The 14511-nt window shown below is 41.5% G+C and overlaps 1 protein-coding gene across 3 annotated transcripts in view; it reads left to right on the top strand.

Moving 5' to 3' along the window:
- Positions 1–14301, top strand: part of PIP4K2A (phosphatidylinositol-5-phosphate 4-kinase type 2 alpha) — a 190482-nt gene extending 176181 nt beyond the window's left edge. For all 3 annotated transcript variants that reach the window (XM_081882620.1, XM_081882619.1, XM_081882618.1), the window contains 6 exons: positions 1459–1605; positions 3377–3415; positions 5670–5783; positions 8536–8776; positions 9740–9843; positions 10948–14301. In XM_081882620.1, coding sequence (XP_081738746.1) covers positions 1459–1605; positions 3377–3415; positions 5670–5783; positions 8536–8776; positions 9740–9843; positions 10948–11028 — 726 coding nt within the window. In that variant the 3' untranslated portion in view covers positions 11029–14301. The remainder of the gene's footprint in view (positions 1–1458; positions 1606–3376; positions 3416–5669; positions 5784–8535; positions 8777–9739; positions 9844–10947) is intronic.
- The last annotated feature ends 210 nt before the right edge of the window (positions 14302–14511 follow it).

The raw sequence follows: 14511 nt of genomic DNA, 5'->3' as shown, positions 1-14511 counted from the left end.
CAGACATGGTTAACTTTGTTCATTGTATTCTTCTAAATAAATTTCCATTTAATGTTGAAGTCACTAAACTAGGTATTTGAAGAACTGCAAAATATATATAATTGTGTAAGTTGTTAACTTTTGCACTTAAGAATTTGACTTATTCTGCTGTACAAAAAAGGAGTACTTTTTATTTTTATAAAAATCCTTTATGGCATTGTACTATGCAAGTAAAGTCAATACCATCCACCCTCCAATACCTGTATTCATGTTCTTGTATTCTCAATAGTAATACAAGTCTAGGTGTCTTCGGCTTGGGAGAGTTCGGACTTTGCACTAAACCATAGTTTAGTGTGATGAGAATGATTCTCAGGGAGCTTCAGGCTCATGAGCTTCCCTGCCCCTTGTCCACCAGTGTAGCCACAAGGATGTGTTAGAAGCTTTTGCTTCTGTTTTCCATTAGCTACAGTCTAGCATTCTATTTGCATCTAAACTATGGTTGACGTTAACAGTGGGTCTCTGGAAACAACAGGGGAAGAAGAAGCTCCAAGGTTTAGCATGGCTTCTAAATGTAAGCACTGAAATAAAGCAGAGAAAAAATTTGCAGAGTTAGGTAGGTAACTTCTATTTGGTATAAATGGAAGTAACTGCTGGGTCATAGGCATGGACTGAAATCCAGAGAGGAATGCATACAGAAAAAGAATATATCACTTGCTCCCTGACTTTCAGGAAGGTTGGGGAGATACTACTAGGAGGAGTTGATAAGCCCCTATGAACCTGCTGAACACTGAATATGGTGTTGCAGATCTAGGTCCTTTTCTGGTTCCTCATAAATGGTTGGGTGTAATTCTTCCTTCCATTAACTGAAATAACAGAAGTTTTAAACACGTCCTTTTCTTCTTTTTCAAAGAGCACAACCCAAAAAGTATTTTTGATGCATACTGTGTTTATATCTGCTAGCTGAACGGGGCATGATATCTATTTTGATAGCTCCCATATATCTGCAGGTGGCAGGCTCCAAGGCGGACATCCTTTTTTGTGAGGGAATGCTGAGATCTTAGAAGTGAAAGTACATAGTTTCTACCTGCTGGAAGTGAACTGTGTAATCATGAGGTGCAGATTTGAGGTGAGAACTAGTAAGAGAAGGGAATTGCTAGGTTATGTGAATTCTGACTGTTTGTGAGAGACGAGGATTAGCGAAACACCTTGAAGAGATTCCTAACTAAATGGGGGGGAAATGTTTGTGTTCACTTTTCATATCTGTGTGGAAGAGGCTTTTCAAATTCTGCAGCTACCCTATAGCATGGCCCACCAACAGTTAAAGAATGTGGGCGTTCTAGAATTATTTTTTCTAATTGTTTGCATTGTGGTATAACTTTTCTCATTAAATCTGTATGTCTGAATCTCTGTTACTTCTGTGTATCTCTGCAACAGATATCCAGTATGTGTCAAGTTCTAATATTAATTTTTTCCTCCTAGTTTATAGTGGAGTGTCATGGCAACACACTGCTTCCTCAGTTTTTGGGAATGTACCGGCTTACTGTTGACGGAGTCGAAGTATATATGATTGTTACAAGGAATGTATTCAGCCACCGTTTATCTGTTTATAGAAAATATGATTTAAAGGTGAGCACTGAGCAGCTTCTGTTATGAATATTGCAGTAGCTGCCTTGATAGTCCCCTCCCCCCTAAATGGTACAAAATTCTGTGGGTTCTTAGAGGCTATCAGTAGCAGTACACCAGAAAGTGTCTAGGAAACTCTTTCGTTAAGCTATTATTATTGAAATAGTTTGCGGCTTATCTAACGCCCAAACCTTTTATGGAAGTAAGATAACGTTGAGTTGTATTGTGTGCTGTAAAGGAAGTGGCTTAGCAGAAGTATGCTCGCTAAAAGTGGATAAGTGCTAATGGTTGCAGTGAAAACCATTTGAGGGGTAAAAAAATAAAAATAACTGAAGCAGCTCTCATGTCCTTAATGGATTCTGTAGACTGTTACAAATCAGTCTGCATGCAGATTTTTAAAAAAATAAATAAATTAATAGAACCATTTTAATGGAGTTAGGAAGAATGTGTTAAAAGTTGAGCTAATATTTGTAGATTAAAAAACCCTAGTAAGCAACTTCTATTTTCTGTTACCATGACCAAAATATTAGGCTGCAGTCCCACTTAGCAAGGGAGTAAGCCCCAATGTACTTAATGGGGTTTCTGAGTAGACAAATATAGGATTGCACTGTTGGTTTGTTTAAAGCTGTCAAACTGGCTCAGATTAGCTTATTCATATCCTGTCTTGTTTCCTTAGCAAGTAACGTGGCGAGCTGAAAAAAAATATGTTTCAATTGGAAACTGGCCTCTCAGGAAGACTGACTGACCTCCAGTGCACTTTATTTTAACCAGCTGATACGTGCCCTTTTAGCAAAAGAAACTGGCGTATACCTTCCCATATGATTTGCACCTTTGCATTTGCTTACAGACTGAAACGTAACTGTAGGGTGGCCTTGAGAGCTCAAAATCCAGAATGCAAACAACCTACATTCTGTTGGCTTAAATAGACGTGTTTGCTGGCCAAGCTTATTTTGAATGACAACATAATTCTTTCACCCCCTTTTGGCTGTAGCGTACCCAATGCCTTCTCCCTTACGTTAGTATAAATGGTTTTCTGGAGACAACAAAATTATGGCCTGTCAGTTCTGCTACCTGCCAAGAGTGGCATGCAGCAAACATCAGGCCTCCTCGGTTCCCAGAAATTCAATTATATGTACATTGTACACCAATTCAAAATTTTAAACTTGTCTCACTAGCTGCAAAAGTTGGTATTTGGCAGGGCTGATATGCTCGTCAATTGACAAGTCCAATCATAGATTCATAAAACTGCAGAGTTGGAAGGGACTTCAAGGGGGTCATCTATTGCAACCTCCTGCAATGCAGGAATCTCCACTACAGGATCCATGACAGGTGGCCATCCAAACTCTGCTTAAAAACCTCCAGTGAATGAGAGTCCACAACCTCCCAAGGGAGAACATTCCCCTGTCAAACAGCTCAAATCAAAGATGGTCAACCGCCTGTTACCTTTTTTTCATGGTGTCATCTGGCAAGAGGTTGCAATTGGGCGTTCTGTCCTCAAAGCTTCGGTCACTGTATCCTTGTTTTTAAAATTGCAGACTTTTCCAGATGGAAACACATCAGGGATAGGGGCCTCTGCTTAACCTTCTGCTATGCCAGAATGTTTTAATTGCTTTTGAATGTTGCATATACTGTAATCTGAGTGTGTGTAACTTTGCATCAGGGCTACAGTGAAAAACCTTGCTGTGAATCTGCTGGAGGACTTGTGCATAAAAGAACACTTATGCCCTTCAGTTTTATCCCCAGCAGCAATTTAAATACAGTATTTCTGTTTCAGGGGTCTACAGTTGCAAGAGAAGCCAGCGACAAGGAAAAGGTATGGCAAAGGTTATGTTTCCTTAAGTTGCCTAACTTCAGCTTTTATGAAAGGGGGAAACAGTGATAATCATGTACCATGATTCTGCCATCACTCTGCCTGTAAATAACAGATGCTGGTTTCAAAATAATTACAAACGTTTATTTATACAACAAGAAGCATAGGAAATCAGACAGCATACACACATTCTGAATTTCAAGCATTAAAAAAAGCATACAGTACTATTAAAATACATACAAGTACTGTTGAGTTAAAAGGATATCAGTAGTTATTTCCAGGCTACTGCTTGGAGAAGCAGATCTGATTGGTTACCAAGTTGCTTCTGGGCATAATTCAGAGTTTGGCCTCAAAGAAAAATGGTGGTTGGGTATTTCCATGCCATCCCCCTCTGCCACTGGTGTATTTTCTGCACCAGTGCATAGGTGCTAATGGGGAATTTTATGGCCGGAGTCAGTTGGTGCCCCAAAGTCTGGATTAGGGTTTCTGGCAGTGTGTGTAGACTCACATCACCAGGCTTGAAATGCTCATCTTACCTTGTACTGCCTTTTTCTCTTCTCCTTTGCCAATGCATCTTCACCTTCCTTTACTGCTTCCTCTGCCTTTGTGTTAAGGACCAATTTACACATATCCCTGTACAGAAGTGTGAAGAAATAAGCGTGTGCTGCCCTCTACCCAGTCACCCTTCCAGAAGTATTAGCTAAAAATACCTTGCACAAAAATGCTTTGTCTTTGTTACAGTGACCTGGTTCACATAAACATTGGCTACAGCTTGTGGTTCAGTGAGGAGAGCTTCACCACAAAGCCATTTTTGGCTGAAACACTAAGCCAAATCTAGGCTTAGCTCAGCGCAGTATGGGAATAAAAAAAGGGCTTAGGAGGAGCAAAGCAGTGAACCAGGCCACTGAAGCTTCACATTAACTTGTATGTGTGTCTTACATTGGCATACCTAGAGAGCAAGTTGGAAAGCATGCCCTTAACTTTTTGAATAACCTTGGGCATAGCACAGCTATTCAATCCAACATGCTTTAGCCAGCTATCTCTTAGGGCAGGGGTCAGCAAACTTCTTCCACTGTCCCTCAAATCTTGTGGGGGGTTGGACCATATTTTGAGAGAGAAAAAGAATGAATTTCTATGCCCCACAAATAACCCAGAGATGCATTTTAAATAAAAGGATGCATTCTACTCATGTAGAAACATGCTGATTCCCAAACCGCCCGCAGGCCAGATTTAGAAGGCGACTGGGCCGGATCCAGCCCCCAGGCCTTAGTTTGCCTACCCGTCTTAGGGCAGCAGTTCTCAACCTGTGGGTCCCCAGATGTTGTTGGACTACAACTCCCATCATCCCTGAGCTCTGGCCTTGCTAGCTAGGGGGTGGGAGTTGTAGTTCAACAACATCTGGGGACCCACAGGTTCTGAGATCAGGGGTGGAAGGAAATGTGGCTTCTCCCAGTGCTGTGTGTGGTAGCAGTGGTGAGGAAGCACATGATTCATGACACCTGCTCCTGATCTCCCTTTACCAGGGCGGGATTTAGGTTTGATGAGGCCCTAAGTTACTGAAGGTAATGGGGCTCTTTATATAGCAGGTGGGGCCCATTGCTTACATCATAGGAGCCTACACAACACAAAACACTGTTGCTGTATGTAGGTTTTATTTTATTTGTTTTTTTATCTTTTGGAAGTGTACATCCAGGTTTGTTTTTTCCTTTAAAGAGGGGGGCCCTAAGCTATAGCTTGTTTAGCTTATACGCAAATCTGGCACTGCCCTATACCATAGTTAATTGGGGAGCAGAGTATCAGAATTGGGCCCTTTGAATGTGCAGCATTTGTGGGGCGTTTTGATGAGGAGTGCAGCTGAGCCCCGCACCTATTTCTTGTGCTAGACTTCTGACAAAACAGATGTGTGTGCAACGACTCTTGACAAGGTGAAGGCTGGTCTTGCAGATGAGCAACGTGTTTCCTTTTTTACTGTAAATACTCTAAAACGGCTTAACTTAATCAAATCGGTCATAAAAGCAAACAAGGTCTCAATTAAATGGGAAAATACGATGCTCTGTTCCTTACATTTAGAATCATTGCTTGTGTGCACTGGAGCCGTAGCTCATTTGTGCCCCCTTGTGGCTATTCACATTTTGGATAGCTCTGAAATACTCCCCTGCGCTTTTGATCAGGAAATTCCTTGTTTTCATTGCTTGTTTCACTGGGCTCATTGTTTTGAAACGGTTTTTATGTGCTAGCTTTCTCTTGTCCGTTTTAGGCCAAAGAACTGCCGACATTCAAAGACAACGACTTCATCAACGATGGCCAGAAGATTTATATTGATGAAACAAACAAAAAGATGTTCCTTGAAAAGCTTAAAAAGGATGTTGAGGTAAGCGGTCACTTGCCTGGTCAGCTCTGAAGCTCACCACACTTAGCAAAAGCCAGAGTGCCTATTGTAGTCAGACCTCCTAGGCAGATTTACCCCACCAATTCAATATTGCAAAATGCTGCAAATAAATGTTATAGTGACCTGTAAATTATTTGTCTTCCTGATTGTAACTGGGATTTGCTGATGTTTTTTCATGAGAGCAATATGTTACGGAGGGCACCCAGTGTACCTGCCAGTACTTCTCATGGTACCCACAAAAGCTATCAATGAAAATTCCTGATACAGGTGCCTCCCCCCCCCCTTGATGGGGTGGCATGCCTGCACCATTTCGTGATTCTGTCTCTTTTTCTGCTCTCTTAGATGTGGCAGCCATTGCACGAAGGCCCCACAGCAGTCATTTTATGGTGTGCCATGACTCTGCAGCACCATTTCATGACTGGTGCTCGTGGCACTTTCTCAAAGTTCAAAATGCATCCACTGGGTCAAAAAGGTTGGAAACCCCTGAAATGAGGAGATAAAGGGGGATTAGAGCCATGGTCTATTTACAGGAGGAATGCTGAGGCTGGGGCAGGCTATTACTTCCCTCAAGCTGGTGGTGTAAACTAGCATCGGGGGGAAAAGCACAAATGTTGCTTTTAATATTCATGGCACTGCATCTTGAACTGTTAAAATGCTCCGTAAACACTTGATGTGCCTCTGAAATATGGGCAAAATTGCATTTTCTGCTATTTTAAGTATGACAGATTCTTGGAAGGTCAGTCATGTAATTGTGTTTGGAGTGGCTTCTATGGCGTTGATTAGAATTCATATTGAAGGATCATTAAATTGTGTATGTAGGCAATTATTGTGTAGTGGTTTGGCATGCCACGGTGATAATGGAAAACTAGAATTGAATCTTGGTTTTATCTTTCACATTCTTATTTTTTGGGGGGAGGGCATGCTAAGAGCAGCAACTATGCTCACAGAATACTTAAATTTACCCCAATATATTTAGTTGAATGTAATTCAGTTTCAAATCAGTTTTAATCTTTGATTTATGTTTATAGCAGGGACTCTCTGGATCACGGCTTTGTCTCCTTAGAGTCCAGTTTTTCTGGAAACTCTGCACTCTGCTTCTGAGTTTGCTTGATTATTCAGTATGGCTTTTCAGTTGCATGCAGCTGGGATGGGGCTAAGATGCTCAACAAGCCTTCATGGCAGCCATCTAATGTATATCAAATTATTGCACTGCTGCAGTCTTGTCTTTAAGACCGATCTTCAGGATCAAACTAGTTGCAACATGGCAAATTGAAAGGGAGGGTTGATTCAAATCAGGACAGTGGCAGGAGCAAAGGGTTAAAAGCCCCCTTCTGCATCCCCTCATCTTACCTATTAGTTTTGGGGTTTTTTAAAGTAAATCAAGCAATGCACATGAACACTAATAGGTGTCATCCACACTGACTGGCCAAATCTGTTTTCCTTGCAGCTAGCATTCTTTTATTGAAAGTTGTCATGTAACAAAGCATTTCTTAAAACAGCATAAATTTGGCTCTTCTGCCTTGCTTCACCAGTTCAATTTTGCCCCCACCCAGTTAATGTTCATGCACATGGTCCAGGTAGAATGTACTCTTGGAGCGGGATATACAGTGGTACCTTGGGTTAAGTACGTAATTCGTTTCGGAGGTCCGTTCTTAACCTGAAACTGTTCTTAACCTGAAGCACCACTTTAGCTAATGGGGCCTCCTGCTGCTGCCGCGCCGCCGGAGCCCGATTTCTGTTCTCATCCTGAAGCAAAATTCTTAACCCGAGGTACTGTTTCTGGGTTAGCGGAGTCTGTAACCTGAAGTGTCTGTAACCCGAGGTACCACTGTATAGGCTTTGAGTGCATGATCTAGTTGCAGGGTACAGATCATGTGTTCAGAGCCTTAGGCACACTAGGATGCAGTTTTACAGACTCCTGTACAGAAGCTGTGGTCACTGTATGGCATTCCTCTCCCTTGTGTACATACGCAAACAGTGGGATCATTGGACCTGGTGGGAAATGAAGCCATGTGTTTCACCGACATTTAGGTACAAATACATTAGTTCCATACTATTTTGCTTTTAAACAATGGTTAGTGAATTCTGCAAGTGTCAGACAAGGTGATTACAAGAAGTTTCCTACTAGATAATATCGAAGTCCTGTCAGCCAGAGCATTCAGGATCCCACAGAGACAAACCAATAGCCTACTGAATAGCCTACAAAGGGCTTCCCCACTGCTGTGACCCATCATACTGTTTCTGAATAGGGAGGTTCCATTTAGCCATCAACTGATGGATGGATTTTACCTGAGCTAGTGGCCATCCACACATTCATTCTGTCACTAAATTGTGTGTTGTGTGAAGAATTGTTTCCTTTCGTCTGTCCGGAATCTGCTGCCAGTCAATTTTATTGGCTGGTTTCCTAGTTCTAGCACTTTGTAAGAGATAGAAAGTTCTCTTAAGCAACGTTCTGCTCAACTTTTCAAAGCAAAAAATAAATCCTCAAATCCAAATTATAGCTAGGGAAACTGTCGTGTTTCTCCTTTCGTGCCATGCATAAAATATACCAGACTTGAAGAATCCCACTTGTTTTCCATTGAAGCTTCCTATTTTGGCTTTCACTCGAGAAAGCCTGTTGCAGTAGAAAATAACATTTGCTGCAGAAAAGTCACCTTTTCCCACCCCCACCCAACTGGATCTTGGGATTTTCTACCCCTTGGTAACTGACCTTATTTTATTGTTGCCTTCAAAGTTCCTTGCTCAGTTGAAACTCATGGACTACAGCTTGCTGGTTGGAATTCATGATGTTGAGAGAGCAGAACAGGAGGAGGTTGAATACGAAGAGAACGATGAAGAGGAAGGAGAAAGCGATGGGGCTCATCCTGTTGGAACGCCTCCAGATAGCCCAGGAAATACACTCAACAGCTTGCAGCCTTTAGCTCCAGGAGAATTCGATCCAACCATTGATGTTTATGGAATAAAATGCCATGAAAGTAAGTATATTTAGACATGGGAGATATTTCAATTCTTGCATCAGTCTCCAAGTCTCTAGAAGGAAAGAAAACTCCACCAAGGCCAAAAAGCATGATGCCCAATTATCAATTGCTCATCTATAGTAGGATTTTAAAAACTTTTTGGAGTGGGGTAAGGGATCTTCAATGCATGGCTCTGATTTTAACATGTCATTATTAGGTATTGTCTGAATACAGTAAAAGCAGTTCACTTATAAATGACTACAATACTGCATTAGCCAGCTATATGCTAAATGCTACAGAAAGATAGAGATTCTAAGCTGATGTCTTGAATAACTCCTTTTTGCTTTCATTTGAAAGTCTACTGACCGCATAGACATTGGACAGTTATTTACAATGGCAAATACCGGTACACCTTGCTTGACAAAAGAAACAGGTGATTGTTTTGGCATGTTCCAGAGATTCTCTGTTTAGATTTTTACATTGTGTTGTGGGCAGTATAACTACCAAAGCTAATAGAGAACAACAATTAAAATATTTTAAACAAGTTGAAATCTTACTACACACTTAAAATCCCCATCAAACAACCTGCAGCACTTACTACAGATAAAATTGCAAAGTGTGGGAGTGAGAATTACAATTACAATTCACTCATTCATTCAGTCATCAAAAAACTTGTAAACTGTAAGTTTTGGTGTGGAAGTTTTAATTCTGCAGTCACTTTTAATTGTGCCAGCTTGCAATTGCAGCTAAGTGCACCCACACTTTCCCCTCTCTCTCCACTGATTAGGGTTATCTATCTTTCTTACCCCTTAATTATCAAAGAGTGAAAAGATTTCTAGGACTCACATATGGTTTTTAAGACACTATTAAAGGGGCAAAGGTCTACCACCAGAATAACTTCCAACTTGCTTCTGCAGAGTTGTTTAATCTCTTGGCTACAAATATGTGCATTATTTTTAGTACTATGAATTATTTTCACAGATGCACCCAGGAAGGAGGTATACTTTATGGCAATCATTGATATTCTTACTCATTACGATGCAAAAAAGAAAGCTGCCCATGCTGCAAAAACCGTCAAACACGGCGTAAGTTTCATTGATATATATATTCCAACTTAGTCAGTTATGTTCACATAAGGGCTGGGCAATACCTGGTTTTCAACTTCGCAATATATCACCAGCTAAACACCGCAATATACTAAGATATCACAATGTCTGAAATAAGGATGGAGCTATGCAGAGGCTGGCTTCACGGTTTTTCCCACATTGTGATTTTTGCATAGCATGCTCTCTCTTTCACACACACATCATGATTTGTGATATATTGCCAGGTCAAAAATTATAAAACCAATATCATGATATGGACTTCAAAACCAGTTTTGGATCATATACCAAGATATCGCCCAGCCCTAGTTCAAAATTAGAGATTTTTAGACAAGTGGTCACGTTTTGAATTTTGAGTTTGTGCTGGAGGAGCCAGTCACACCTGCGACATTTCTCAGATAACACAAAATTAGAGATACAGCCACCCGCTGCCACCACCGCCCCTCGACAGCCTTATGCAAGTCAGTCATGACTTGCTGGTACTGATTGGGGAGATCACACAATATCAGTGGCGTAGCGTGGGTTGTCAGCACCCGGGGCAAGGCAAGTAATTTGCACCCCCTAACCTGTGGATTTGCGCCCCCTAACCCTAACCCCCAGATGTTGCGCCCGGTGCGGCCGGCCCCCCCTGCACCCCCCACGCTACGCCACTGCACAATATTGAGTTCACATAAACATACACTGCTGTTCAGGGGCGCCATTTTGAAGAAAATATTGGGGGGGGGGGCAGACAAGGATGGTGATATGGAAGGGAGGGTGGGAGGAAGAAGGGATGGCAGAAAAGAAACCTGAAAGTAAAAGGCAAAGCTCTGGACAAAGATAATTATGAATAAAGCTGGAAAAGAGTCAGAGAGGTAGGAGGTGCTTGGATGACTGGGTAGCACAACTTCAAGAGTCACCACTTGCAAGGCACTGGCACTCCCCCAGCATGCTCTGTTTTAGGGCAATATCTGGATTGTTACTTTTGCTGTCCTCCTCCTTAATACCATGGTTACCATAGTGTGCGTTTTGTGACATGGACATCATGAATGCATCTCCTGCCACAACAAGCCAGTTGTTCTCTTAAGCTGCCTCTTTCTTTTTCAGGCCGGTGCAGAGATTTCAACAGTGAATCCCGAACAGTATTCAAAGCGGTTCTTGGACTTTATTGCCAACATCTTGACGTAACCTAATGTTCCATTGGACAGATACAAGGTCTGGGAACAGCAGCAATTGCTACAAGTGTGTAAGGGATAAAAAGCTTCTTTTAAAAGGAACTCTCAAAGTGCTATCTTGCAGAAGGCAGCCCCCTTGTTTACATCTGCTGGCAAAGATGACTGACTGGGGTGAAATACTCGCTTTAACAGCTGCCTGATTTATGCCCAGCATAGTTCTAGCTATTTCTGATGCGTGTGTGCGTGCGTGTGAGTGTGTGCAGAAACAAATATAAATTAACTAATAATAACTAAAATAGATCAGCTTCTTAATCGGTGTGCATTGCAACAACACTCCGTGAATACTAGCTGAGCTGGAATGAATGGTTAGAGTTGGGTGGGGAGGAAGGCATTATATGCATGTTAAGTTCGACAATATTGGTGTCAAAACTAAACTGTGGATCAGTTTACGTTTTGAGCTGAGAGGTGCAAGACAGTATTTGGTGGCGATGATGACTATGACCTTACTGCAAATGTTACACTTAACTACCCTGCATGTTGGCACTCTTTGAAAATAGAAACATCATAAGCTCCTTATGCCGGAAGCTTTCCTGCTGGCACCTTTTTCATTTAATTAAATTGGCCCATTGCAACAGGAAATAAGTCTTCCAGCAATTCAGAAGTCTGGCTCTTGTTTTACCAAAATCTAATGTCATAATCATGCTGTGTGTTCTTTGCCAAGGGTAGACATATTTTGAGGGAGGTGGAGCAGGAACGTTAAGACTGTTTAATTGTCATGTTACATGAAGATTTTACACTGTATGTTTATCGTATAGGAGCTGAGTGTACTACAAAGGAAATCAATGATGCTTTTTTTGGAAGAAATTAATCATTTTGGGCAATAATAGCATTTTACACCACATGAACAAAGGAATAGGAAAGTCTGTTCACCTGTAACTGATCAAAACCGAGACATTTAAATGCTTACATTGTGCTGTTTTTAATATTTTATTAAAATATTCTTTTTTTAAGCCCTAAATTTTACTGTTTACATTAATAGGAAAACAGGGATGCTTTGAGTATGTCACAGTATGTGAATCTGAAGTTTACATGTAAAGTTATTTTGCAGTACAGATTAAGTAATTTCTTGAAGTATAATATGCAGTAATGTACCCAAGTGGATATTCAATTCACCTCCATGATAGAAAATATTTTTGCAGTCCATGGTGACAGGTTGTTTTGAGGTTATTTTATATGGCATTTTTATTACCTAATTAGCTCTGTTGCTCCAAACAATGCTGTGTTAACTGATTTGCCTAAAATTATGTTGTCGCCTATAACCTGCTTTGAAAAACCTCAGATCACTTGGGGGGGGGGGGAAGGTTCCAAACTTTGAGGACGACAGAATTAGATATGCTTAAAACTACTATTCTCTACTTAATACACTGTGCTAAAATTGTGCCTTTAAAAAATTATATGTTGAAACAGACATTCATGGGCAACTCAAAAAATAAACCACACTCTCTCTCCCACTCTGCAACGTAAAGCTTGTTCCACAAATTCCAGGTTGCCTTTTCCACTTACTTAATGCCAGTTCTGTTAAGCTTGCAGCTGAGCATAATAAATATGTATAGTTGGCTTCAGAGAACTCTGATAAAACATAAGCTGATCTTGCTCTCATGCAGCCAAAGGCAATATATCCTATTACACTGCACAATATTTCAACAGGGCTGTGATCATAGAATTAGAAGGGACTGCAAGTCCAACCCCCTGAAATGCAGGAATCTTTTGCCCAACATAGGGTTTAACACCCCAAACCCTGAGATTGAGTCTCATTGCTCTACCAACTGAGCTATCCCAGGCTGTGTTACCTTTTTAAAAAAATGTATCCAATTTGGTTTTATTTTCCCACCGAAGATAATGAATCTTAAAGAGTGATGGGATTCTCAGTTATTAAAAGCAATCACCTTCCCCCTTGCTTTTAACCCACAACATTCCTGGACGCTTTAAAAGGCCATGTTTCTATGCGAAAACAGATGGATGTTGAGATTTACACTGACCTTTTAAGACCCTCCATCCACAATAAGTTAACCCAAACTGCTGATCCTTTTTGGCAGTGGGTCTCTTGCAACTCTCCGTTTGTGGGGTGGGGGGAGGTCCATAGCTAAGTGTTGGAACACCCACTCTGCCTGCAAAAGGTCTTCAGTCCAATCCCTACCATCTTTGGGAGAGATGTCTGAAACCCTGGAGAGTGTCTGCCAGTCAGTGTAGACAGTACTGAGCTAGATGGACCAGTGGCCTGGCTCAAAATAAGGCAGCTTCCTATGGTGCATCTCATCGGTGTTGTTGTCTCCTTTCCCTCCTGCTGTTTGGGCATTCTTCCCAGCCAAGCTATTAGTGACTGCTAGGCAAAAGGCACAGCCCCACATGGCTTTCTCACCACCTGAGTTCTCCTTCCCCTTTGATATATTTATAATGTTAATGACCAACTCGTTACTGTAGTGGGGTAGGAGAGCTGAAAATAATGCCCATAAGCTTCCTAGAGCAAAATATATACATCAGGAGGCTTAGTTTGACCATAGCAGCTAGAGGGGTGTGAAAATCTGTATCCCGGGCTTTTTAGACTCGTCTACCCCCATGTACTATCTGATACCAAAGGGGCACATTGGTTGCCAGATGTGACCTATGTTGGCATTATTTTCAGCTCTCCTGCCCCACAACTGTGTTGCTCAATACAGATGGCGGTACCCCCTCTTTAAAAGTCAGCTGTTGCAAATCTGGATGGCAAATTTCTTTAGTAGTTTGTCCAACATCTTGGAACAGCTGTAGCTTCTGTCTTACTGAGGCGCATGATACTCATAACTGCATTCTCTCCAGTTTGGGATAGATTACAAAAACACTTTTCAGGTTGATGCAAGGAATGGTTGTCAAGTTGTTGACAAGGGGTAGGTCATGCACTTTCCACACACGTCCTACTACCCTTGAGAGACATTACTTTGAACAAATCTTTTTTGGGGTTCCATTTACTGTTTTGTGACGTAATAGCCTCTGAAATTCCCAGTCATTGCAAATGTACCCCCCAATGGGCGGCACACCATTGTAAGTTTATAGAGCTCCACCTAGCTGAAAAGTCTAGGGAAAATGCTTCACCAAATAAATGGCCATCTCTTTTCTCACCTGAATCTCTATTGGTACGATTGGATGTATTATATATACTGTATACTTGGGTGGACTGTCACAACAAATGCTACCACCAGTGACTTTTCAGGATTATAAATAAACTTAACTAATTTCTACTGTGCCGCTAGATGTGTCTCTTCACTTGTGCTATTATACACAATTCTCACCACCCCAACCCTGTGCTAGCAGGTTTCCCAGCAGATCTACCTTAATGACCTGCATTGCAATTTGCTGCCTTGTATCCTGTGCCTGAGTGTGCAGCTAGGGCAACAGAGGTACCTCACTAGTCCTAACAGCATGTTGCTTTTCTCCCTTTTCTCTCGGGTGCCACAAACAA

Source organism: Podarcis melisellensis, assembly GCF_964234715.1.
Source record: "Podarcis melisellensis genome assembly, chromosome: 12".
NCBI classification, from domain to species: Eukaryota; Metazoa; Chordata; class Lepidosauria; order Squamata; family Lacertidae; genus Podarcis; species Podarcis melisellensis.
The sequence above is the reverse complement of the archived record's forward strand: the minus strand, read 5'-3'. Positions and strand labels throughout refer to the sequence as shown.